The sequence below is a fragment of the Erpetoichthys calabaricus genome, chromosome 5 (assembly GCF_900747795.2).
Source record: "Erpetoichthys calabaricus chromosome 5, fErpCal1.3, whole genome shotgun sequence".
Taxonomy (NCBI): Eukaryota; Metazoa; Chordata; class Cladistia; order Polypteriformes; family Polypteridae; genus Erpetoichthys; species Erpetoichthys calabaricus.
The window spans coordinates 28513787-28540501 of NC_041398.2; the positions used below are offsets into that span (position 1 = coordinate 28513787).

Below are 26715 nucleotides of genomic sequence, written 5' to 3' on the forward strand. Positions count from 1 at the left end.
TCATGTTTATTAACAAAAGCCTATTTGCTACTGTTTTATTAAAGTACCTGTTTTTTTTAAAGCATAATCTATATATATAATTCACTAAGTCCATGGCAAGCAAGACACACGCAAGACAGCCATGACCGCCAACAATTCACTAAACAGCCAACCATGGCTATATAGTGTGTGCATTGTGTTAATTGGGCATTCAGGATTCAAGCATTAATGCTAATAAGGATTTCCTTTTGATTATTACAATATTGTGGTTTATTTTCCTTCCATATACTGCAGATATTTTTCATAGTTTAATTATAAAAGTTATTTCATTATCCAATGGATTCAGCACTGGAACATTTCCATCAGGGATTAACCACATTTAACACGAGTCAAAATTCAAATGTGGTTTCTCTCCACATTCAACAAGTCAGCAGAAAAGACAAAAAAATTGTGTAGGGTAGTGACAGCAGTCAGGTAAGCCACAGAAGAGTGGCCAGCCCTGTCACAGGTGCAGGTTTAAAAAGTGAGCACAGTGGTTGATATAATGTCAGGTTACCAACTCCTTCATGAGACTGTCACGTCTTTGGCATCATGCTAAACCACTAAAGTTCTTTATACCAGTGTGGTATGTCACCTGCTTTTCACTTTTTCTTGTTGGGTGATTACAAGCCGTCATTTTCTATTTTATCTATATGTTAGCATCTGTAATGAGTTGTACTATGCAGATTAATGTGAATGGACACTGGAGGTGCATTTTAATGTTAGGTATGAATATGATCTAGCAAATGTATATATGGATACTATCTATTGTGGGAGATGGCCGGCTGTTCATCCCGGCCAATACCCCCAGGCTGCTAGATGGAGCCCTCCCTGTAGCATGGAATTGCCCCAAAGACCAGCAGGGAATTATGGACAATGGAGTTTTTATTTCCAACCCTGCTGGACACCGTGGGGCTCACCAGAGGACGCTGCAGGGAGGCTCAAAGACTTATACGTGCCCTATAACCTGGAAGCACGTCATGATCAGATGACCAGAAGGAACGACGTGTTTCCGGGTTGAAGAGAAGGACTTTTTATCTGACCCGGAAGTGATAAGAAATCACAGGGACTGTAGGATGGGAAACACTTCCGGGTCAGTAGATATAAAAGGACTATGGGAAATCCCAGATGTCGAGCTGAGCTGGGTGGAGGATTGGTTATTGTTTATTGATTTATTTATGAGTATTGTGGAGAGAAGGGTGATTGGTGCACATTATTATTATAAAATAAACAATAATTGGATTTTTATCTGGTGTCTGACGTCTGATCTGAGGGTTCAAGAGGACGACCGTGACTCAATCTTTCACACTATATTTGGGGGAAAAAAGTTAAAGAAAATCTTTAAAAAAAACTGTCAGTCATTGCACGCCATAACACATTAATGAAATCGATGAAGCGGACTGCTTTAAAAAGATAAGTTTAACATCCCTATTCTATGTTGATTTTTACAGATTTGACCATTTTGCCATTTTACAATTATTTTCAACTAGCTGTCCCTTGCAGCTCCACCCGCATAGTAGTGAAACAGGACAAACTTTAAAAATCAATAAAAAAAATGAATAATTTGTATTGAGAAGAATTTCTATTGATAGCTTTCTTATCCGAGGGCCTCTTGATATACAATATTTTTGGTTTTCCTATCACGAGCAAATGTGTAGCTGGGAAGGTAGCTCTGGCCAAGCAGAAGCTAGGTATGCTTCAACATCAAACATTGGCATTGTATCTGATCGTGTTCAGCTCTGACGGGAGAGCGTCCCTCGCATGGGGGGAAGAGCACGTGGCTGTGATATCTCTGCCAATGAGTAACTCCCCCCTTAAAACACATGTAGCTGTGATCTCTCTCTCAGAAATGTCAAACGTTACTCTTTGACAATCTCTAAATGATAATGTCTTCTGAAAAAACAGGTATCTCTAGCTAAGCGGAGGCAACGTGTGCTCCAACATGTGGCGGGAGGTACAGCGACCTGAATGGAGACTGGCATGTGAGTGAGGGCCCCGCCCAGCTCCCACTCCTGAGGTCCTGCCTCACCCTCCTCTCAGTCTACTGCCTGTCTCTCTCAGATTCGCACAAACAAAATCGGTGCTGCAAACCGAACTATGATACTTAGCACGATGACAGAAGTTGCAAAATCAACTGGAATGTTCAAGCAAATTATAGGAAAAAAACATTCTAAATCCAATATGTAGTTCTCTTGTGAAAAGCAGGCAGACAAACAAACAAACATTGTATTTTATATATATATATATTATATATATATATATATATACATATACATATATATACACACAGACAGAGAGAGAGAGAGAGAGAGAGAGAGATGAGATCTTCTGGTCCCTTGGAAGTTTACCAAGGTCCTAGAGCGGGTCATGACACCACCCCAGCCAATGTTGACGACCACTGGTGTACTGCTTGTGGTGAAACATGATACTGATTGAAGATGTTTGAAATTTTATTCAGTTTTGAACATTAAAACTAATATATATTTCAATATACACCATACAGAAATTTTAAATATGAAAGCAGCAGACCTAGTTTTGTAGTGTACCATGGCATTTATCATATGATAATGCTCACAAATCTCATTTTTCACATTAAGGACCCCTCCATCAGTAATATTGGTAAAACCAGAATAATTTACAATGCAAAAATTGAAAGGAGTGTGCATTTTTGAATCAGAACCTCTAAAAACCATGGCAAAGTTAGCAGCTGCCATTTCTCTTCTAAAACAGATAAAAAAAGATTTTAATACTCACAGGATAGAACAATTCTTCAGTGTGGCATCTGAGGAACTTTAGAAGCACTGCATTGTGTTACACAAGTAATGGAATGGATATAAAATTCATAACCTAAAAAAAATTAATAAATAAAATCCCAATACTTGCCATCAGTGTAAAATATAAACAAACACTGCCACACTTTCAATTTAACTTTTATAAAGCTGTAATTAGCAGATCCACATTTTTCATCCAGTGAATCCTTGAAGGGTAACAGGGAAACCAGCTTCAGTTTATCTTTTCAGTTTGTTATGTATGGTTTCAAATCTTCAGACCAATGGTATAATTCATATGACCTCAGAAATGCAAGACAAAAAGTACAAAAATGTGTGTGTCTGGATCTTTTGCCTATACTTTTTTTCTCAAAATTGTGTTGGGTTCTCTGTAGTATGCATGATCATCATGTGCCGTTTCAGATTGTTACTCCTAGTGAAGAGTTTCCCACATTCACTGCACCAATATGGTTTCTCTCCAGTATGAATCCTTTGGTGTTGTTGAAGGGCAATTTTCTGGGTAAAACGTTTTCCACATTCATTGCAGCAATGCTGCTTCTCCCCTGTATGAATTTTCAAGTGCTGCTGAAGAGTTTTCCTTGCTGCAAATCTCTTTCCACATTCACTACAGGAGAATGGCTTCTCTCCAGAATGAATCCGCCGGTGGTAAACAAGATTATTTTTTCCTGTGAACCTTTTCCCACATTCAGTACAACAATACGGTTTTTCACCTGTATGAATCCTCTGGTGGTGTTTCAGTGTTCCTTCCTGTGTGAACTTTTTGCCACAGTCAGTACAACAAAATGGCTTTTCACCCGTGTGAATCCTCTGGTGCTGTTTAAGATGAATTTCCCGAGAAAACCTTTTCCCGCACTTAATGCAGAAATATGGCTTCTCTCCTGTGTGGATCCTCTGGTGTTGCTGAAGAGTATTTTTCTGAATGAACCTCATTCCACAGTCAGAACAGCAGTAAGGTTTTTCTCCAGTGTGAATTCTGGTGTGCAGCTGAAGTCCATGTTTCTTTGTGAATTTTTTACCACATTCATTACACTCAAACATCCTTTTACCCATATGAACCTTCAAGTGGACTTTAAGCTGAATCCTCTTTGTAAATCTCTTTTCACACTCATTGCAGCCATAAGGCTGCTCACCTGTGTGAACTATCAGATGACGCTGAAGATTATTTTTCTTTGTGAAACGCTTTCCACACTCTGTGCAGCCATAAGGCTTCTCTCCCGTGTGAATTCTATAATGTCGCTGAAGATTATTTCTCATTGAAAAATACTTCCCACATTTATCGCAGCAGTATGGCTTCTCTCCAGTGTGAACTCTTAGATGCCTCTGCAGGTAATCTTTCTTAATAAACAGCTTTCCACATTCAGTGCAGCAGAATGGTTTCTCTCCCGTATGAATTCTTATATGACACTGCAGATGAAACTTCCTTGTAAATGTTTTCTCACAACCAGTACAACTGAAAGGCCTCTTTTTGGTTTGGACTTTCTGAGGACCCTTCATAGATGATGTCTGCCCAGTTACATTTTTCTCTACCACAGACTTGCCATCTCCTAAGTTACTTGAATGAGCATCTTTGTAGAGCTTTCCTGGTCCTTTTTCATTCATTACTTTCATGTTTTCTGAATTTTGACAGATGGTTTTTGAGATGCAGTTCCTCTGGATATTCCTAACAGCAACTCCACTGGATGTTTTTACTAGAAATTGAGACAGAAAGAGATGTTAAAAATTTACTAAAGCAAAGTAGAAAAAAAAAATTACAGCTGTCATTTCAAAAACAAACACTTGTGCATCTTGTATGACCTTTATGTTTATAATGCCAAGTTTTAAAAATGGAAAAACAAACGTTTCCAACATACCTTGGATTCAGAAAGTAGTCACACCTTTTCATTTTCTGCACACTTTATTGTGTTGCTATATAATATTAAATGGACAAATTTGCAATTTTTGTCCATCAACCTACACTAAATAACCCATAATTACAAAGTGTAAACTTGTTTTGAGGAATGTTTGCAAGTTTATTAAACTAAAAATACTGAAATCTCCCTTTAATATCAGTATTCAGACCCTTTGCTGTGGCACACCAAATTGTGCTCAGGTGCATCCTGTTTGTTTTCATTATATTGGATATGTGTTGAGAACTTGGGAGGCCACCGATGGCAAGTTGAATTGATGGAACATTGTTTAGGAAGTCGTTTGTGAACCTTATGTATAGAAGGTCCACAATTCACCCTTCATCTCAGGACAAAAAACAAGCCATGGAGTCCAAAGAACTCTCTGTAGATCTCCATTATCAAATTGTGTTGAAGCAGAGACCATGCCAAGGGGATAAAACCATAACTAAAGCTAGGAGCACCTAGAAGAACCGTGGCCTAAATAACTGTGAAATGGAAGAAGCTTAGAACCACCAGTACTCTTCATAGACTTGGTCATCTAGCTAAACTAAGTAACCAGGCAAGAAGGACCTTGGTCACAGAGAGAGCCCAATGGCCACTGTAACAGAGCTGAGATGAGAGAACCGGTCAGAACGACAACCATCTCTGCAGTACTCCATCAAGCAGGTGTTTATCGCAAAGGGGCTAGACGGAAGACACTCTTGATTAAAAAGCAATTGATGACATTTAAAGGTGCACAAGGGAAAAAAGATTTTCTGGTTTGTTGAAACAAAAATAAATCTATTTGTGCAGAATTCCATGCAATATGTCTGGTCAAGACGAAGTAGTGCTCATCACCTGCCTAATACCATCCCTACAATAAAGCCTGTTGATAGTATCATCATACTGTAGGGATGCTTCTCAGTGACGGAACTGAGTGAAAGATGAAGGCAGCCAAATACAGGGAGGTCCTTGGAGAAAACCTGTTTCTGTGTCCACACCACCTCAGACTGGGGTGATGGTTCACCCTTCAGCACAACAATGACTAGAAGCAAGCAGCCAAGACACTTCTAGAATGGCTTTAAAACAAGTCTCTTACTATTTCTCAGTGGCCTATACGAGGTGCGATCCAAAAGTTCCCGGAATGCATTTATATAAAAGCATACACACCAAATAATTAATGGTGAACAGTTCCTTCAAAATAGTCACGCGCTGAGTTGATACACCAATCCCAGCAAGATTTCAACCTTTCGAAGCACCTCTGGAAGTCGTTTTTTGTGTGTGTTCAAGACGTCGGTTGTTACCGCTTGGATCTCCTCCACCGTCTCAAATCTGCGTCCCTTGAGCCTCATCTTCATCTTAGGAAATGAAAAAAAAAATCAGACGGCGCTAAATCTGGGGAGTACGGAGGGTGGGGAATGGCAGTAAACTTTGTAGAAGCCAAACATTGGCGCACAGTCAGAGATGTGTGAGCTGGTGCATTGTCGTGATGCAAAAGAAATGACTTGTCAGCCCACATCTGAGGACGTGTTCGGCGAATTCGATTTCGCAAACGCCTTAGAACATCCCTGTAGAATGCTTGTTGCAACATTTCATGGCTTTCTTTTGCTGTTTTTCCCAGTTTAAAACAGAATTTAACACATACTCTTTGCCCTTTCAAATCACTCATTTTCACAAACAACCCTTCACAGACACAACCGAAGTTTAAACGAGAACTGCGACTTGAAAAACAACTGTGCTGACATTATAACGCGTGATAACAGCTCTCAAGGACAACCTGAACTGTTATCTAGCGCCAATCGATATAACCAAACCCTTTTGGCTGCAGAATAAATGCATTCCGGGAACTTTTGGATCACACCTCGTATAAAGCCCAGATATAAACCCCACTGAACACCTGGGGAGAAACCTGAAGAAGGCAGTTCACAATTACATCAAGTCAAACAGAACTTGAGAGGATCTGCCAGGAATAAATTAGATAAACTGCCCAAATCCATGTGTTAAAAAATGCTTAAGTGTTCTCTCTCTTACCAGGTCTTCATTTTGCTTCACTTAATCTGTAAGAGAAGAAACCACCTGGGAATGGAATGGTTGTCAGTCTCTTTTTACTGCTACTTGGGCTGAACGTGACAACTCAACATACCCAGGTTGCATGAATCTTTGTGTATAGTCATGGCCGAAATTATCGGCACCCCTGGAATTTTCCTTGAAAGTGCACCATTCCTCCCAGAAAATTGTTGCAATTACAAATGTTTTGGTATACATGTTTATTTCCTTTATGTGCATTGGAACAACACAAAAAAACAGAAAAAAAACAAATCTGACATCATCCATCCATTTTCCAACCCGCTGAATCCGAACACAGGGTCATGGGGGTCTGCTGGAGCAAATCCCAACCAACACAGGGCACAAGGCAGGAACCAATCCCGGGCAGGGTGCTAACCCACCACAGAAATCTGACATCATTTCACACAAAACTCAAAAACCGGGCTGGACAAAATTATTGGCACCCTCTACTTTATATTTGGTTGCACGCCCTTTGGAAAAAATAACTGAAATCAAGCGCTTCCTATAACCAACAACAAGCTTGTTACACCTCTCAACTGGAATTTCCGACCACTCTTCTTTTTCAAACTGCTCAAGGTTTCTCAGATTTGAAGGGAGCCTTCTCCCAACAGCAATTTTGAGATCTCTCCATAAGTGTTCAATCGGATTTAGATCCGGACTCATTGCTGGCCACTTCAGAACTCTCCAGCGCTTTGTCTTCAACCATTTCTGAGTGCTTTTAGAGGTATGTTTGGGGTCATTGTCCTGCTGGAACACCCATGACCTCTGACGCAGACCCAGCTTTCTGACACTGGGCCCTACATTGCACCCCAATATCTTTTGGTAGTCTTCAGATTTCATGATGCCTTGCACACAGTCAAGGCATCCAGTGCCAGGGGCAGCAAAACATCCCCAAAACATCTTAGAACCTCCACCATGTTTGACTGTAGGTACGGTGTTCTTTTCTTCGTAGGCCTCATTCCGTTTTCTGTAAACAGTAGAATGATGAGCTTTACCAAAGAGCTCTACCTTGGTCTCATCTGTCCACAAGACATTCGCCCAGAAGGATTTTGGCTTCCTCAAGTACATTTTGGCCAACTCCAGTCTGGCTTTTGTATGTTTTTGTGTCAGCAGTGGGGTCCTCCTGGCTCTCCTGCCATAGCGTTTCATTTCATTCAGATGTCGACGGACAGTTCGAGCTGACACTGTTGCACCCAGAGTCTGCAGAACAGTTTGAATATGTTTTTAAGTTGATTGGGGTTGTTTATCCACCATTCGGACTATCCTTCGTTGCAGACTTTTATCAATTTTTCTCTTCCGTCAACATCCAGGGAGATTAACTACAGTGCCATGTGTTGTGAACTTCTTGATTATGTTGCGCACAGTGGACAAAGGAACATGAAGATCTCTGGAGATGGACTTGTAGCCTTGAGATTGTTGATATTTTTCCACAATTTTTGTTCTCAAGTCCTCAGACAATTCTCTGCTCTTCTTTCTGTTCTCCATGCTTAGTGTGGCACACTCAGACACACAACAGAAAGGTTGACTCAACTTTTCTCCATTTTAACTGGCTTCAGGTGTGATTGCTATATTGCCAGCATCTGTTTCTTGCCACAGGTGAGTTCAAAGAGCATCATATGCTTGAAATAAAACGATTTACCCACAATTTTGAAAGGGTGCCAATAATTTTGTCCAGCCCATTTTTGGAGTTGTGTGTGACATGATGTTAGATTTGGCTTTTTTTCTCTGTTTTTTTGTGTCGTTCCAATGCACATAAAGGAAATAAACATGTATATACAAAAACATTTGTAATTGCAATAATTTTCTGGGGGGCGGCACAGTGGCGTAGTGGGTAGTGCTGCTGCCTCGCAGTTGGGAGACCTGGGTTCGCTTCCCGGGTCCTCCCTGCGTGGAGTTTGCATGTTCTCCCCGTGTCTGCGTGGGTTTCCTCCAGGCGCTCCGGTTTCCTCCCACAGTCCAAAGACATGCAGCTTGTTTGTGTGTGTCCTGCAGTGGGTTGGCACCCTGCCCGGGATTGGTTCCTGCCTTGTGCCCTGTGTTGGCTGGGATTGGCTCCAGCAGACCCCTGTGTTCGGATTCAGCAGGTTGGAAAATGGATGGATGGATAATTTTCTGGGAGAAATGGTGCATTTTCTGGGAAAATTCCAGGGGTGCCGATAATTTCGGCCATGACTGTAACTACGTAGTTGCTCTTAATGGCTTTAATACTTCTTCTTTCGGCTGCTCCCATTAGGGGTTGCCACAGCGGATCATCTTTTTCCATATCTTCCTGCCTTCTGCTTCTTGTTCTGTTACACCCATCACCTGCATGTCTTCTCTGACCACATGCATAAACCTCCTCTTAGGCCTTCCTCTTACCTTGCAGCTCTATCCTTAACATTCTTCTCCGAATATGCTCAGCATTTCTCCTCTGCGCATGTCCAAGCCAACGCAATGTCGCCTCTCTGACATTGTCTCCCAACCTTCCAACCTGAACTGACCTTCTAATGTCCTCATTTCTAATCCTGTCCATCCTCATCACACCCAGGGCAAATCTTAGCATCTTTAACTCTGCCACCTCCAGCTTTGTCTCCTGCTTTCTGGTCAGTGCCAACATCTCCAACCCATATAACATAGCTGGTCTCACTACCATCCTGTAGACCTTCCCTTTCAGTCTTGTGCTGTATAGTGGGTCCACAGCTCAGATCAAAAGCCACTTTTAAATAAATAATCGCCGCCCTCACAGCTTAGAGGGGGGGCATGGTAGTGTGGCCGGAGCGGTTCCCGGGTGATTCGTGATGCAGACAGTCCTCTCTTAAGTGCACAGGTGAGGAGCCATCTGCATCCGTAATTGTTGCCAGGAGCTGCTGATTGCCACACCTGATCCACGTCCCTAGAATATTTAATAGAAGCACGAGGCAGATGAAAAGAAGTAGGAAAAAGGAGAGAAGGAACTGAGGTTAATGGAGAAGAAGGTGGCGAGAAGGAGAAAGCCGGTGCGTGAGAGCGAGAGCAGGTTGGACAGTAATGCAGCTGGTAGGAGAGCCCCGCAGGAGTGTTTGGCCGACTTTCAGAGGGGGCAGATTGAAGCAGTCACTCCTGCTGAGCAATTTGGAGGAGGTGGAGTGACCGGTAGTGGAGTCAACTGGCCATTGAAGGAAGTGGAGTCGTGGAGGTTTTGGCCATGTTGAGCCCCAGCGTGAGCGCCCTGGCCGCTGGGGAAGGAACCCAAGTCTCAGTCTGGCTGGAGCCCAATGTAGCCGGGTATCGGAGGACTACCGGACCAGAAATGATGGAGCTGCATTTGCTGGTAGGGCGACTCCCCTGTTGCGGGACCCGAATGGGAGAAGCAGGGGAGCCGCCAGTAGAAGTTCACTCGTTTTTTTTGGATTATATATTTAATGACCTTTGAGAGACACCACACTTATTTATTTTAAGACTATTTTGGTTGTGTTGTTTTTAATAAAAGCACTTTGCACTTTTTGCAGCATCCCCTTGCTTCATTGTTGTGCCTCACTGTCCAGCTCATCGGTGTCATTACCGAAGGTGTCGGGTTCGAGGACTCCCAGAAGTAAGATGGGAGCATGGAGCAGAACCCGCATTGTCACATCTTGCTGATACCCATCTGTCACAAATTACTCCCGACACTCTTCTCCACTCATTCTACCCTGCCTGCACTCTGTTCTTCACCTCTCTTCTACACTTCCTGTTACTTTGTACTGTCGATCCCAAGTATTTAAACTCACCCACCTTTGCCAACTCTGCTCCCTGCATCCTCACCATTCCACTGACCTTCCTCTCATTCACACACATGTATTCTGTCTTGTTCCTACTGACCTTCATTCCTCTCCTCTCTAGAGCATATCTTCACCTCTCCAGGGTCTCCTCAACCTGCTCCCTACTCTCACTACAGATCACAATGTCATCAACAAACATCACAGTCTATGCGGACTTCTGTCTAATCTCATGTCAACCTGTCCATCACCACTGCAAAGAAGAAAGGGCTCAGAGACGATCCTTGATGTAATCCCACCTCCACACTGAATGACCTTTTCACTACCACAGACTTCACCACTGTCACACTCTTACATACTTCTCTGCCACACCCGACTTCCTCATACAATACCACAGCTCCTCTCAGTCACCCTGTCATATGCTTTCTTCAGGTCCACAAAGGCACAATGCAACTCCTTCTTGCCTTCTCTATACTTCTCCATCAACACCCTCAGAGCAAACATTGAATCTGTGGTGCTCTTTCTTGGCATGAAACCATACTGCTTCTCACTAACCATCACCTCCCTTCTTAACATAGCAGTGTTTTCCCCAGAAATTTTTTCCAGCCAGGTAGCATAAAAAAGTAGCTGGGTGGGGCGGGACGGGAAAATTTGGTGGTGGGGAAAATTAAATGTGCACTATTTTTATTAGTTAATTATTATTAATTATTTTCCAATGCTCAATATGACTTCCTTTTTTAAGGTTTGACACTTGTGCCAAAATATTTTTTATTAAATTTAAGAAGTATCCAATTCAGGATCCTGCAACCCTAACAAAAATTTTAAATAATTGTTATGACATAAACCAAGAGGCACAAGTATTGTCGCTGTCGGGAAGAAAAGTGAAAAATAACGAAAAAAATTTTAAAATATTTTTCAAAGCCAACTTGCATATGCAGAAGGTGTCTTGAGTTAAATATTTATTCTTCTTTTCTTCCTAGAAAAAGGAACAACCAATTTCTTTACAGTGTTCCAACAGATTTTCAAACAACGTTGTATGTGGCAACTCATTTTTTGCCAACCAATACATGGATCTTAAAGCTCCCACAAAGGCATCTCTCTGTAAGTTATTTAACACAGAGATCTTTCAATTTGACCAATTCCAGTTTGCTCTAGTATACACTTTCCTAAAAGGTCAGCAGAAGACTCAATGTGCGTTTTACTTTTTTCATGGTCCAGCAAGCTTTCTTTTCGAATTCTTGTGCAAGGCACGTTTACCCAAGGTAACTCCCTCCTTGGGGGATGTTTGTTTAATATTTCATGCACAATGAGTACCACATACCATTTTCTTTGACCATTAGCCAATCAAAATCTTTAAACCACTGTTTGTTTATGCCGGATAAGCGGTGCTTAGATTTATAAATTGGCAGAGTGTGTGCTAAAGAGATTTCCCCTGATGGACCAGCTTCTGCAATGTCTTTGTCTGAAATTGCCACATGAGGAGTTGACATTGCACCTTCATTAGTTTGTGGTGTCGCTTTTCTGAAATAATTGAGCAGTGTTGTTTTCTGTACACTTTTTTGCTCATGTTGGTAAAACGTTTGGGAAAAATTAAAAGTACCTATGAATAAGACTTTTGAATGGGAAAGTGAGAGCCTGTTGGATATTCAATGCACACTTGCATTATGGCAGGGCAAGATATGAACAACAAAGGAATGGCAGATGGGTCACTTTAACAAAACTACGGCTGCGTATTAGGGCCAGGGTGAAGAAAAAAAAAACAAATACGGGCACATTGAAGAAAAAAAAAAAACTGTTGAGAATAAAGTCGACATGTTCACTTTATTCTCGCCGTTTATGTCGAGATTAAAGTCAACATTTACACTTTATTCTCAGTTTATTTTGTCATTAAAGTAGAATGTTGTAAACTAAACTTCATCTTAAAATCAATGTTTACTAGATTTTCTCAAACCCCGTCATAAGGTAGGGTAGTGCATTAAATGCTTTGTGTTAAGTGTTCCCCAACCGAGTTGTTAATCACTACGCACTTCTTAAGCAGACTTCTTGCACTGAGGAGGCACCGGGAGGGATCGCCGCACAGAATACATTCACTTCATGATATTCCTGCTCTCTGAACATTTACAATGCTAAGATACATACTTGATATCATTTTCATGATGAAATGCATTAAAGCTGGTATTAAACATGCACGGTAATGTGGCAGTAGTGCTGCTCCCTCGCAGTAAGGGGTCCCCAGGTGTACATTCAGTGTAGAGAACTTTATGGCAGGTGTGACAAGGCTTCAAAAATCTGGATATATGAATGGGTATCGCACAGGTTTAACTTAAAAATTGTGTAAATGTTGGGTTCGTGATCTGGTGGTCGGAGACACGAACACAGAATTCAATGGATGTTCTTCTGAGTGGCTTTTCTTTATTGCATGCGTGCTGTCTCTATCTGACGTACCAAAACCCCAATTCCTATCCTATCTATTCTTTCTCCGCATAACCAATCACCACACGATAACACAAAGCATTTCATGAGCTACATAATTTATGACGGGGTTTGAGAAAATCTAGTAAATGAAATATTCATTTTAAGATGAAGTTTAGTTTACGATGTTCTATTTTAATGACAAACTACGAGAATAAAGTCAACATGTCGACTTTAATCTCGAGGTAAACGGCGAGAATGAAGTGGAAATGTCAACTTTATTCTTGACCTAAGCTTAGCAGCACTACACAGACTGCACTGACACGTCACTTCCGGACCCCCTTTTTCTGATATCTATCAGGCTGGTTCCACTAGTCTTTTTTTTTTTTTTTATCAGTCTGTTGCCGCTCATCTCCCACTATTATCATGTACAGCCTCCACTCGCCTGCCCACCTCTCCATACTCCTTGCTACTTTAATTAAACTGCTCCTCCCCCGCTATTACCATGTACACCCCCCTCTCGAAAGCCCACCGCCCCATACTCTTTGCATGTGAACTCCACTCCGCCTTGTCCCTGCTATTAGCTTTAGCACCGAATGATCGGCGATCCTACTTCTAAAATATTTGCCCACCCGTCCACTCGTCCCTTGCCATCTCTGCAGATCATTAGATCTGCAGCGGTCATCTCACAATGTCATGCGAGATGACAGCCGGGCGCTCAATTAAATTAGCCGGGAAAAGACGCTAGGGAGAACACTGCATAGCTTCTACTACTCAATCTCATAACTTCATATCCTATCTGTTTTCTGAACTTTGCTTCAAAATTTCCTAAACATGACATTTTTAAAACACATGAGATAAATGTGATGTTGAAGTTTCAAGTGAAAATATGGCCCATGATGGAGGGCAGTTCTAGTTTTGCTGACAAATGATAGTGTCAGAGAAATATCGGATTGTTATAATGTGTAGATAATGCAGCTGTGAGGATGTGTTTAATGTAAATACTGAGGACATTTATACTTACAGATCTCCTGCTTACAGAGCTCCTTTCCTCATACATTTTTACTTAAGTGACTTTTACAGTTAACTATGCCTCTCCTGGGGCCTCATGTATAACGCCGAGCGTAGAATTCACACTATAGCATGGCGAAAGCATAGAAAAAAAACACAAAAAACTGGTTGATGATGAGGTTTTATTTCTTTTTTGATTACCATTACCCATACTCGTGTAAATAATTTGCATGTGTAATAAGACAAACAATCAGGCAGCAAATGCTGTATTAATTACTGTTTATTTAGTTCCAGACAATAGCACAAAAGCTGACCCCAATGCCGAGGACGTGGCTCTAGGCGATGATGGTGCTGCTTCTGTGCCGACCTCATTTTCTGGCGCTGGCTGCTCACACACCCCTGCCTTGGAAACCACTGGGCAATCATCTGGCCGTGTGCTGACTGATGCAGTTCTGGAATCCCAAAATGCATTGGTGGATGCGGTGAGAGATGTAGCCAATGAACTACGAAATATAAAGGCAGTACTGAGTGATATTGATCAAAAATTAAATGCATTTGTGAATAAATGATGCATCTGCTTACCTGTTTTTACATTCTGTTAATTACATTCATTCGACATTGTAATGCTGTCCGGTGTGGCTGATCATTTGGTGGTCCAGGGTCAGGTTCATCATACCGCATCTCTTCAGGTACGGGCAAGCTACAAATGACTGCCATATTATGTAGAATGCTACATGCTTGCACGATGTGACACACTTTCTGTGGACTATAGAGCAGCAATCCACCAGTCTTATCCAGGCAGCGCCAACGGCCCTTAAGCCGCCCTATAGTACGTTCTACCACCGCCCGAGCCCGAGAGTGGCGGTCAGTTGCTCTTGTTCAGTCAGTGGGTTGGCGAGAGGGATGAGAAGCCACGTCTTCAGCGGTTACCCACTGTCACCTAAGTAATCATGTAATATGGTTACATCGAACAGATAACATACGACTGTGATTAAAAGGTAATAAATGTCTTATCTTACCGAGAAGCCAGCCATCATGCACCGCACCATTTTCAAGTTTGATCGCCACACTACTATTTCTCAGGATAAATGAATCATGAGTTGAACCAGGCCATCTTGCAACAACATTAGTGAGGCGCATTTTCGCATCACTGATGATTTGCACATTAATAGAGTGAAAATGCTTTCTATTTACATAAACAAATTAATTCTGTGAAGGTGCCTTATAGCAATTTGTGTGGAGTCGACCGCTCCGATTACATTGGGAAAAACGGACATTGCTGCAAATTGCGCTTTCATGTTTGCCTGTTCAACCAGAGTGTACAGAAATCTTATATATCTGCTTGAAAAGCAGATAATACCATCCCATACAGGTGGCATGGTATGACTCAGTGAAGACTGAGTAATACCGGATCGATCAGCCAGTTCACGCTGAAAAGCTCCTGTGGCTAAAAATCCGAGAGTGTACAGAACTTGCAAAGGAGCAGGTAGAGCACAATTCCTCAAAGTTTGCCTTTGTAAAGCCGGCGCCAGTTCAGCACACAGCTCCAAGAGGATCGCTCTTAGAAATCTAAACCAACGTAGAAGCCAGTCATCATCATGCGCCAAGAAATCAGTATGATCTCTGAATACGCGTTTCTCTTCTAATCCTTCCATTTGCAATGTCCTCTAACAACGCTAAAGGAGCCACGACAGAGGAATAGTTTGGACATTCTGTGCACAATTATATTGTTACTGATTGAATACAATTAGGTGCCATAAATTTATTAATGATATGTGGTTAATTTCAGTGTATTTGATAAATCCGGCATTGTGGATGTAAAAAAGAAAGGGAAACCACTTGGGAACAGCAGCACTGCTTTGACACTTGGTGCCGCCAGTTTGCAAAACCGAGCAGACAGCTTGCGTACGCCAGGGTTGGAGCTACCGTGAAAATGTGTGTGGCTTTACGCCAAGTTTAGGTTTTATACATTGCGATTTGAGCGTGGAAACGTGCTTACGCAACATTTTTGTGTGTACGCACCGTTTATACATGAGGCCCCTGGCGTTTGGCTAGCTTGTACTGGGAATCAGTTTTGATGTCAGGAGTGGCTGTTGGATAATTTGAAGAGAAAAATGTACAAGTTGAAGTGACCTTTCTGAAGGGACTGTTGAAACAGCAAACTAATACAGTATGTAATTGAAGATGCATGAAATGTTCCTCTATTTTTAAAATAGACAATTTTTCAAAGTGAGAGCTTGAAGTTTCAAAACTTTGCACAGCACGGGATATCTCAACAAAAACTGAAGTTTCCAAGTAAATTTCCTTAAAAAAACAAGTGTGCCGGATTTCAACAAAATCAGTCCACTGGGAATCAAGTTGTTTCCTGTGGACAGACAGGGCGATTCAAGTAGGTGGTTTTTGCAACAAAAGAAAATATCTGAATGACATATTGAAACATCTTAGTTATTAGCCAAAGAAACAAGCTTAATGAACTGAATGGTCTTCTCTCATTTTGTTAAACGTCCTATGTTAAACTGTGTTCAAACAGCACAAAACACATGCATTTAAAATAAGTGCTTCACTGGCATCTACAGTTTGTTAATGCAACCATAAAGCATGAAGCAAAATAGATAGCTGTGACCAAAACAAAAATTAACTAAAAGTCATGCTTGATGTCTTATGCAAAATGTTAAGGTTAGGGCTGATAAGTAGTAGTAGGTGTGAAGGCACACTTACACATCTAAAACTAAAATCACACAAAGGTCTATTTATTAATGTGATTATCAAACTAGTAACAGATTTCATGTATGGAGGAAAAACCTAACAACATTAAAGTCTAGTAAAAAAACAAAACAAAACAAAAAAAAAAAACCAAGACAAAGAGTGTCTGCATCACTTACTTTTTCCAGATGGATTGGTAGTATGGGTTGCTGCCTCTTCCTCTTGAGGCCTACTGACAAAGGTCTCTACCATAATCCCTTTCTCACACTGCAGTAACTCAGGTTGCTGAGGACAGGAGATGTTCTGCCTCTTTATGGAGGACTTCAGTAAAGTGACTTCACCTAAAACAGTCAAAGGATCCAAGCCTGGTTTTATAACAAAGTCAAACCCAGGTTCACAACCTTCTTCTTTAATACAGACAGAACTCAAATCACACAACTCTACTTTTGGTGCTGATGTGGAGGTGGAAATGCCAGATTTAAACTGGAAAGAGCCAGGGTGACAATTCTCCTCTTCAACAAGTACACAATGCCTTTCGCAGTGTTCCTCTTTAACCCAGATAGGTCTCCGCTCATGGCTTTGCAGTACAGAGGAGACAAGATCTACTCTTGCCTCCCCTCTGTCAGTATACAGCATAATCTCCTCGTCATTCTCCTGAATTGCAGAAGACCTCAGTGCAGAATTACAAGTCTGGTCTTCCATGTCAACCAGTCAGTTCTTCAGTTCATGTCTATATAAAAAGGAATAAGGAAAATGTTCAGTTTTCAAAGAAAAGAAGAAAAAAAATACATGAATACTTTTTTTTAACAAGACAATGCCTAAAAAGTATTCACCCCTTGGAAAGTTTCATAAGATATTGTTATACATTATTGAGTCACAGTGGATTTAATTTGGCTTTTTTGACACTAATTAACAGAAATGGACCCTATAATATGACACTCCTATATAATCACTGGTGCAGTCAATTAGTTTTAGAAATCATATCATGAGTTGCATGGAGAACACCTGTCTGGCGTTTCAGTTGATTGTAGTCTAAATGAACCTGACTGTATGATGAACGGCAATTTTTGGGGAAGTCAGTATGGTGAATTGATTTACACAGTGAAAACTAAAGAACACTCCAAGCAAGCACATGAAAAACACAAGTCAAGGCATAGAGAAAAGAAAATATCCAAGCCACTGAATATCCAGTTAAACCACCATTACTACATGGAACGAGTACTGCACATCTAAGTCTGCCTAGAGCAGGCCATCTACAAAAACTGATGACGACGAATGAAGGCGGCCACCATGAGGCCTCTGATAACAGCAAAGGACTCACAAGCTACAGAGAGACTGTGCAGACAACGTGTGCCTAGGTGCTTCACCAGCTGCAGCTTTATGGAGAGTGGCAAAGAGAAAAAACGCACAGGACATCTCAGCTAGAGTTTGTCAGAAAGCACCTAAGAAAGTCTGAGGTCAGCTGAAAGGAGGTTCTGTGGTCTGAGACCAAAATCCAGCATCAGACTAAACCCCATATTACACTGTACATTATCAAAAACACACCACCAAGCATGGCGGTGGTAGCATCAGGCTGTGGGGATGCTTGTCTGCAGCAGGCCCTAGCAGTCTTGTGAGGGTAAGAGGAATTCAGCAAAATACAGGGAAACCATGGAGGAATACTGGACTCATTCTGCAAAAACCCTGTGCCTTGGTAGAAGATTTGTATTCAGGAAAACTAGCCCAAGCTACACAGGAATGGCTTCAAAACAACAATGTGAATATCCTGGAGTGGTCAAGTCAGAGTCCTGATTGCAATCCAGTTGAGAATTTTTGACTGGGATTTGAAAAAGGATGTTTACTCAGAATATTCACGAGACCTGATGGAGCTTGAGCAGCTTAAAAGAAGAAAGAAGAAAAAAATGGCAGAGCTGATAGAGAGTGACCTATAAGAACAGACTCAAGGCAGTCATGGCTGCCACCTACTAACTACTGACTACAGCAAGGTAAATACTTATACCATCAGTTATTTTGGGTTTTATATTTGTGATTAATTTAGACCAATTTGCAATGATATTTTTCACTTTAGCAATAATGGTGTAGAATAAAGAAATGAGAAAACTTACAAGAGGGTGAATACTTTTAATGGGCACAGTATTTTTGACATTGCATTTTAGGTACTGTATATCACATACCATGAACTCCAAAAATAACTGGACATATACTAACTTTTGATTGTCACAATATTTTAATAAGAGACCCAGCATTATACAAAAAATATGATGTTTGTTCAACTTACATTCAGCTTTTTTATTTCCCAAAAGAAAAAGACCAAGACACCCTTCCCTAGTTGGCTGTATAATCCTTGGCAGTGATGACGTCTCCAAATGGTTCTTGTATCCATCTAGAAGCTGCTTGATCTTCCAACTCTTCATTTGAATTTTTTTCTCACTCTTCAATGATGGCAGAGTTCCTTTACCTCAGTAGCAGATACAGCTCATTGCTGGCTCTTTTTCTTTTATGCTTTTGCATGCATGTTTTGGGTCATTGGCCTTCTGGAGATCTCCTGATCACTCACACATACCTAGTTTTCTGACACTAGGTATATTCCATTGTAAAATGACCAGATAATTTTCCGATTATATGATTCCCTTAATATGTTAAAGGCTGCACATCTTGACCTGAGGCAGCAAAGCATTCCTTAATACAATGGTACAGCCACAGCCATATTATTTAACAGTAGGAAAAGGGTAATTTTCTTTATATACTTCATTTTGTTGCCAATAAACAATCTACTTCAGCTTTATCATTTGACTTGGATGAATGAAAGCACTAACAAGCCAACTACTTAAATAGAAAGTTTCATTATCAGCATGAACTGCCTTCTAAATAGGAAACCAGTTAGAACGAAAACCTGCAGCCACTGTAGCCCTACTGGAGTGTAATGGAGGACCCCTGTTTCACATGTGACAATATTTCTACTACTACAACCACACAAGCAGAAGGTGATTTGACTTCAGCAAGAAAAAAAAAAAAAAGGGACACTGACATCAATGCCAGTGGATCCCATGAGGCTATAGATTTTTGCTCTGACCAGTTTCACAATGAGCGAGTAACTTTACTTCTCAAATTTCATTACATTCCTCTTTGTTTTTTCTCTTCTTATTCCTCATTCAAAAAACCACAAAATTTATCTTTAAATCCTTAACAATGTTTTTTTGTTGTTTTCTTATTAACCTGCCTTTTTTATGTAGTTTGCTCGCTTAGTTCTATATTAATAAAGAGAATTAGCAACCAGCAGAGCTAGTCTTGTTGGGTCAGATGTGATTCTCAAACGAGAATGCATATCTGGGGACAACCTGTTAAAGTGTGTTGTGATTTTAGCGGCAAAATTATGTGCTGCAAAGCCTACACCCACAGGACTTCTTCCTAAAATACCCACTCCCATTTCTTCAGTCTGTGTGTTTTAAAACACTGTTGGGGTTTGAGGGACAGAACAAAAGATACTGAACAGAACACTTGAAGCTGGGAGAAAATAAAAAGCTTAAATTGCTGTTATCTATTTAGGAGCTCACTAGCACAAGGTAACTTAAGCTTAATAATTAATTTGCACATTGTAATGAGCACAATGACAGTGGAGACAGAGAGACACATATACATAGACCACCGCAGCTACTGTGCTCCACATATTTGAAAAGTAATTCTGTCTGCTGCAATATCTTGTGTCATTTTATCCATTGCATCACTATATAACAACAGTACTAGGGTGTTGTACCGTGTTAGCCATTATGAATGTAGAGAAAAGCCAAGCAAAATGACACCTTTTATTGGCTAACTAAAAAGATTACAATATGCAAGTTTTCGAGGCAACTCAGGCCCCTTCTTCAGGCAAGATGTAATACAGAAACTGAAGTTTCCTATGTTTATATACACACTCTTAGGACAAGAAACAACATTGGTAAATATTTAAATGAGAAATTTTAAATGTAAAAAATTAATAGATTCATTCAGGCTAGGGTTAATTTAACGAGAGAAAAGAACAATGTATTGTCAAGATCTCTGGATAAGATAACTGTCCAACAAAGTCTTTTGAAGTTTGTAGTGAGTTTTTTCAAAACAATGTGGGTCTGTAGACAGGTTGTCTGTCATTCTGAGAGATGTAAACAATCCTCATATCTGGCCATAAAACTCTTGTCTTTATTCAATCCATGTTGTAAAGTATTACCTTTTAGCATGAGTTTAACTTCCCATTCTTTTCTCTCTTGCTGTGTTTTGAAGTTGCCCATAAGCACTGTGACTTTAAAGTCCTTCTCACAGTGTCCATGGCTGTTGAAGTGGGCCGCCACAGGAACATCTGTGTTGCCACGTTTAATGTGGAATCTGTGTAAATTCATTCTCTGGCGAAGTGTTTGTCCAGTTTCTCCCACATAGAGTGCAGTGTCAGGACATTTCATGCAGAAAATTAGGTAGACTACATTAGATGATCTGCAGGAAAATGATCCCTTGATGTGATGTTCAAGTCGGCAGTGTGGTATAAGTATACGGTCTGTATCATAGATGTGGGCACATGTTTTGCATCTTTTCTGTAGGCATGGAGATGTGCCATTTTCTGTTGGTTCACTTAGGGAGCCTCGGACAATTAATTGTTGAAGGTTTGGTGGTTGTCTCCATTTTCATAATGAATATAATTGTTTTCACCCCAACATAAAGCTGAAGCTGAATTACTCAAAAACAGAAGTCAGCTTCCTTGACACCACCGTTCAACTGAAAGACAACACCCTTGTAACTTCTATTTTTCACAAACTGACAGACAGACGGACCTACCTGAAAAGTGATAGCTTCCACCCCAAGCATATAAGGTGCTCCATTATTTTCAGCCAAGCAATACGGTACAATCGTATTTGCTCAGACCCAACAGACCGGGATCAACAACTGCAGGAGCTCAGACAAGATTTCATCAGACAAGGTTACACCCCGAAAACAACAGACACTCAAATAAGAAGAGCTACTGCCATACCCAGAGACAACCTTCTGGAATATAAAAACAAAGACAACAAGGATCGCATCCCCCTTGTTGTCACCTACAACCCACATCTTGAAACACTTCGAAAAATTATAAAAGAACTCCAGCCAATACTAAACAATGACCAAACACTGAAAAATGTATTTCCTGAACCTCCCCTCCTGGCATACAGACAACCACCAAACCTTCAACAATTAATTATCCGAGGCTCCCTAAGTGAACCAACAGAAAATGGCACATCTCCATGCCTACAGAAAAGATGCAAAACATGTGCCCACATCTATGATACAGACCGTATACTTATACCACACTGCCGACTTGAACATCACATCAAGGGATCATTTTCCTGCAGATCATCTAATGTAGTCTACCTAATTTTCTGCATGAAATGTCCTGACACTACACTCTATGTGGGAGAAACTGGACAAACACTTCGCCAGAGAATGAATTTACACAGGTTCCACATTAAACATGGCAACACAGATGTTCCTGTGGCGGCCCACTTCAACAGCCATGGACACTGTGAGAAGGACTTTAAAGTCACAGTGCTTATGGGCAACTTCAAAACACAGCAAGACTGAAAAGAATGGGAAGTTAAACTCATGCTAAAATGTAATACTTTACAACATGGATTGAATAAAGACAAGAGTTTTATGGCCAGATATGAGGATTGTTTACATCTCTCAGAATAACAGACAACCTGTCTACAGACCCACATTGTTTTGAAAAAACTCATTACAAACTTCAAAAGACTTTGTTGGACAGTTATCTTATCCAGAGATCTTGACAATACATTGTTCTTTTCTCTCGTTAAATTAACCCTAGCCTGAATGAATCTATTAATTTTTTACATTTAAAATTTCTCATTTAAATATTTACCAATGTTGTTTCTTGTCCTAGAGTGTGTATATAAACATAGGAAACTTCAGTTTCTGTATTACATCTTCCCTGAAGAAGAGGCCGGAGTTGCCTCGAAAGCTTGCATATTGTAATCTTTTTAGTTAGCCAATAAAAGGTGTCATTTTGCTTGGCTTTTCTCTATATAACAGTAAATAGAGTTTAGATAAGCATTGTGCTCTGTGGATGTACAACATGTCAAAATCTGGTGTCAATTTAGTTACGGCATGGTTTGAATTTCCAGTAAAGCTAATTTTTTATAGTTATTTGTTTAGAAGTGCGGTCAGAAGGCGGATGCTGTGCAGCCTTCTCCCTGATTTTATTGGTGGTGTTAGACAGATTTGTTGATTCAGGTGTTCCGAGTACTGATATCTGACTCTCCTGTAACTCGTCATTATCAGCTCTCTTAACAGCAGTCCTTTTAATGGAGTGTGACACACTTTATCTCAAATGCATATTTTGCAGTTTATATTTTCATGGGTACAGCTGCCAATTCTTTCAAGCTTACATTAACACCTACTCTAATGCAGTAATGCTGAACAACAGCGAGTACACACAGTACCTGCAACAACTTATTGCTCATGTTTATCATTTGTTCATTAATGTCTTTGAATGCCAATAAATAAAGGTTTTTCCCTTGCACCAGGTTATGTTTATTTTTAAAACCTGCAATGTGTTCTTAGCACACACGATACACGTTTATGTCTAATAGGGTTTTTAGGAGAATTTTCAACTGTAGACAGTAAACCATAAACAGAAGTGTGCCTCCTGTTGAACCAGGTGAACCAGTGCACCTCTGCTCTTTCAAATTCAAAATCACTGCCTCTACTTTGAGCGACACCTTAATCAAGTGTTGGATTGATTTACAAACGTGACACTCAATTAGCCATCTAATTTTTCCCACCCAGTTTTAAGCACATCTGGTTTCAGTGAGAGTAAGCATCCAGATAAATAACACTGAATGTACAAAAGCTATTACTACTTAAACACCAGATCCATTGATACACTCGGTAATAAATCATGGATTAAATAACCAGAACAGCTGGAATGGCAGAATGCAAAACTGTTACAATGAAAACTTTAAAAACCAAGTTAAAAAGCCAATAAACTAGAGAGCACTAAATTATCCCCATGCCACACATATATAACTCCATGGTACATTTAAATAAATGATGCAGCAAACTTAATGTGGTAATTTCTATTTTGACCACAAAACATGGAAACTTAAATTAAGCTTAATTCAATACTGAAATTGGTGGGAATAAAAACCTGGAGCCACAGGGACTTTGAGTATCACTGCTTTATGCATTTGACACACATTGTAAAGCCAGGTGTACTGTAAATGTACTCTGGCTAAATCATACGCCAATAAAAAAAAGACTATCAGAAGCAGATTCTTCAGTGGGGCTTGGGGCATCCTCACTAGTATATAAAAACGTGTTTTGCAGGCTCTACCCCAGGGGTGTTCAACTCCAGTCCTGGTGGGCTGCAGTGGCTGCAGGATTTCATTCTAACCCTTTCCCTAATCAGCAAGCAGATTTCACGGCTAATTAACTCCCTTACCTTTCATTTTTATAGCCCAGTTTTTAAGGATGCAGTCCTCCGAATTGATTTGTTTCTTCATTAAATGGCAGCCAAACAGAAATAAGATGTGAAACGAACCAACATATGACCAGCTAAATTGAAACATCAAACTCCAGCCAATTTCACTCCAACCAGTTTCTTAATGAGAAGACAATTCTTGCTGTTAATTAAAGCTTGTCGCTGCTCTCATTCTGCCACAACAGATTGTTGATTTTCCGTTTTATCCAACAGCATCAAGATGTTTTGGTGACCTGAGCAGACCAACATGACCGAGACCTTTACCTTTCTTTATTTTCAGGTGAGCTGGTCATGTGGCGGCTTTGTTTTGTGTTTCATTATCGTTTGGCTGCTCATTGAAGAAAAAGAAACTAAAGGGTCTGTGTCACGTCAATTAAAACTAAGGCAAAACAAGTTAACCAGCAGCAAGATCACTAATTAAGAGGATGGTTAGAATGAAAACCTGTAGCCACTGCGGCCCACCAGGATCGGAGTTGGACACCCCTGCTCTACCCCTAAGAGCCTTCATTTATTGCCAAGCTTCTGGCACCATCAAAGGGAAGGAGCCAATAGCCCAGCACAGAGGTGAACCCACTGCCTCATAATAAATAACTACAGCCAGACTTCTGCATAGGCAAACAATGACTGTAGCCCAGGGCTCCAAAATTAATCAAGATGTACAAAAATTATAAGTTATTTGCTTTTCTAAAAATAATCCTGCCATTAGACTGGCCAGTTGAGTCCTCTTTAACGTTATCCCCGAGATAACTCGTCTGTCGCTAGTCATACACACACCATCATCCCCATGTAGTGATAGAGGGCTGCCGTTGGTTGGCCATTTGTGACAGCAGTAGAGCTGAATATGGGCTGTTGGAACAGAAAGCGCAAGCAGAAGAAAGCAATTTCATCCATCCATTCATTGTCTCCCGCTTATCCGACGTCGGGTCGCGGGGGCAGCAGCTTGAGCAGAGATGCCCAGACTTCCCTCTCCCCGGCCACTTCTTCTAGCTCTTCCGGGAGAATCCCAAGGCGTTCCCAGGCCAGTCGAGAGACATAGTCCCTCCAGCGTGTCCTGGGTCTTCCCCGGGGCCTCCTCCCGGTTGGACGTGCCCGGAACACCTCACCAGGGAGGCGTCCAGGAGGCATCCTGATCAGATGCCCGAGCCACCTCATCTGACTCCTCTCGATGCGGAGGAGCAGCGGCTCTACTCTGAGCCCCTCCCGGATGACTGAGCTTCTCACCCTATCTTTAAGGGAAAGATCAGACACCCTGCGGAGGAAACTCATTTCAGCCGCTTGTATTCGCGATCTCGTTCTTTCGGTCACTACCCATAGCTCATGACCATAGGTGAGGGTAGGAACATAGATCGACTGGTAAATTGAGAGCTTCGCCTTGCGGCTCAGCTCCTTTTTCACCACGACAGACCGATGCAATGCCCGCATTACTGCGGATGCCGCACCAATCCGCCTGTCGATCTCACGCTCCATTCTTCCCTCACTCGTGAACAAGACCCCGAGATACTTGAACTCCTCCACTTGGGGCAGGATCTCGCTACCAACCCTGAGAGGGCACTCCACCCTTTTCCGGCTGAGGACCATGGTCTCGGATTTGGAGGTGCTGATTCTCATCCCAGCCGCTTCACACTCGGCTGCGAACCGATCCAGAGAGAGCTGAAGATCACGGCCTGATGAAGCAAACAGGACAACATCATCTGCAAAAAGCAGTGACCCAATCCTGAGCCCACCAAACTGGACCCCCTCAACACCCTGGCTGCACCTAGAAATTCTGTCCATAAAAGTTATGAACAGAATCGGTGACAAAGGGCAGCCCTGGCGGAGTCCAACTCTCACTGGAAACGGGTTCGACTTACTGCCGGCAATGCGGACCAAGCTCTGGCACCGATCGTACAGGGACTGAACAGCCCTTATCAGGGGGGCCGGTACCCCATACTCTCGGAGTACCCCCCACAGGATTCCCCGAGGGACACGGTCGAATGCCTTTTCTAAGTCCACAAAACACATGTAGACTGGTTGGGCAAACTCCCATGCACCCTCCAGGACCCTGCTAAGGGTATAGAGCTGGTCCACTGTTCCGCGACCAGGACGAAAACCACACTGTTCCTCCTGAATCCGAGGCTCGACTATCCGACGGATCCTCCTCTCCAGGACCCCTGAATAGACTTTTCCAGGGAGGCTGAGGAGTGTGATCCCTCTGTAGTTGGAACACACCCTCCGATCCCCCTTCTTAAAGAGGGGGACCACCACCCCGGTCTGCCAATCCAGAGGCACTGTCCCTGATGTCCATGCGATGTTGCAGAGGCGTGTCAGCCAAGACAGTCCTACAACATCCAGAGCCTTGAGGAACTCCGGGCGTATCTCATCCACCCCCGGGGCCCTGCCACCAAGGAGTTTTTTGACCACCTCGGTGACCTCAGTCCCAGAGATGGGGGAGCCCACCTCTGAGTCCCCAGGCTCTGCTTCCTCATTGGAAGGCATGTTAATGGGATTGAGGAGGTCTTCGAAGTATTCCCCCCACCGACCCACAACGTCCCGAGTCGAGGTCAGCAGCGCACCATCCCCACCATATACAGTGTTGACACTGCACTGCTTCCCCTTCCTGAGACGCTGGATGGTGGACCAGAATCTCCTCGAAACCG

General features: G+C 41.7%; 1 protein-coding gene across 2 annotated transcripts in view; it reads right to left on the reverse strand.

Annotated features, from left to right (window-relative positions):
- Positions 1-26715, reverse strand: part of LOC114651576 (gastrula zinc finger protein XlCGF57.1-like) — a 38276-nt gene that overhangs the window by 7153 nt on the left and 4408 nt on the right. Inside the window, exons 2-3 of one of the 2 annotated variants that reach the window (XR_003716217.2) lie at positions 16758-17308; positions 2773-4495 (exon numbers count right to left, since the gene is read on the reverse strand). Coding sequence is in view for 1 of the 2 variants with exons in the window: in XM_028801401.2 (XP_028657234.2) it covers positions 3156-4495; positions 16758-17280 (1863 nt within the window). In the remaining variant the exon portion in view is untranslated. Of the gene's footprint in view, positions 1-2450; positions 4496-16757; positions 17309-26715 lie in introns of those variants that run through there. The other variant, XM_028801401.2, reaches the window with a different exon arrangement.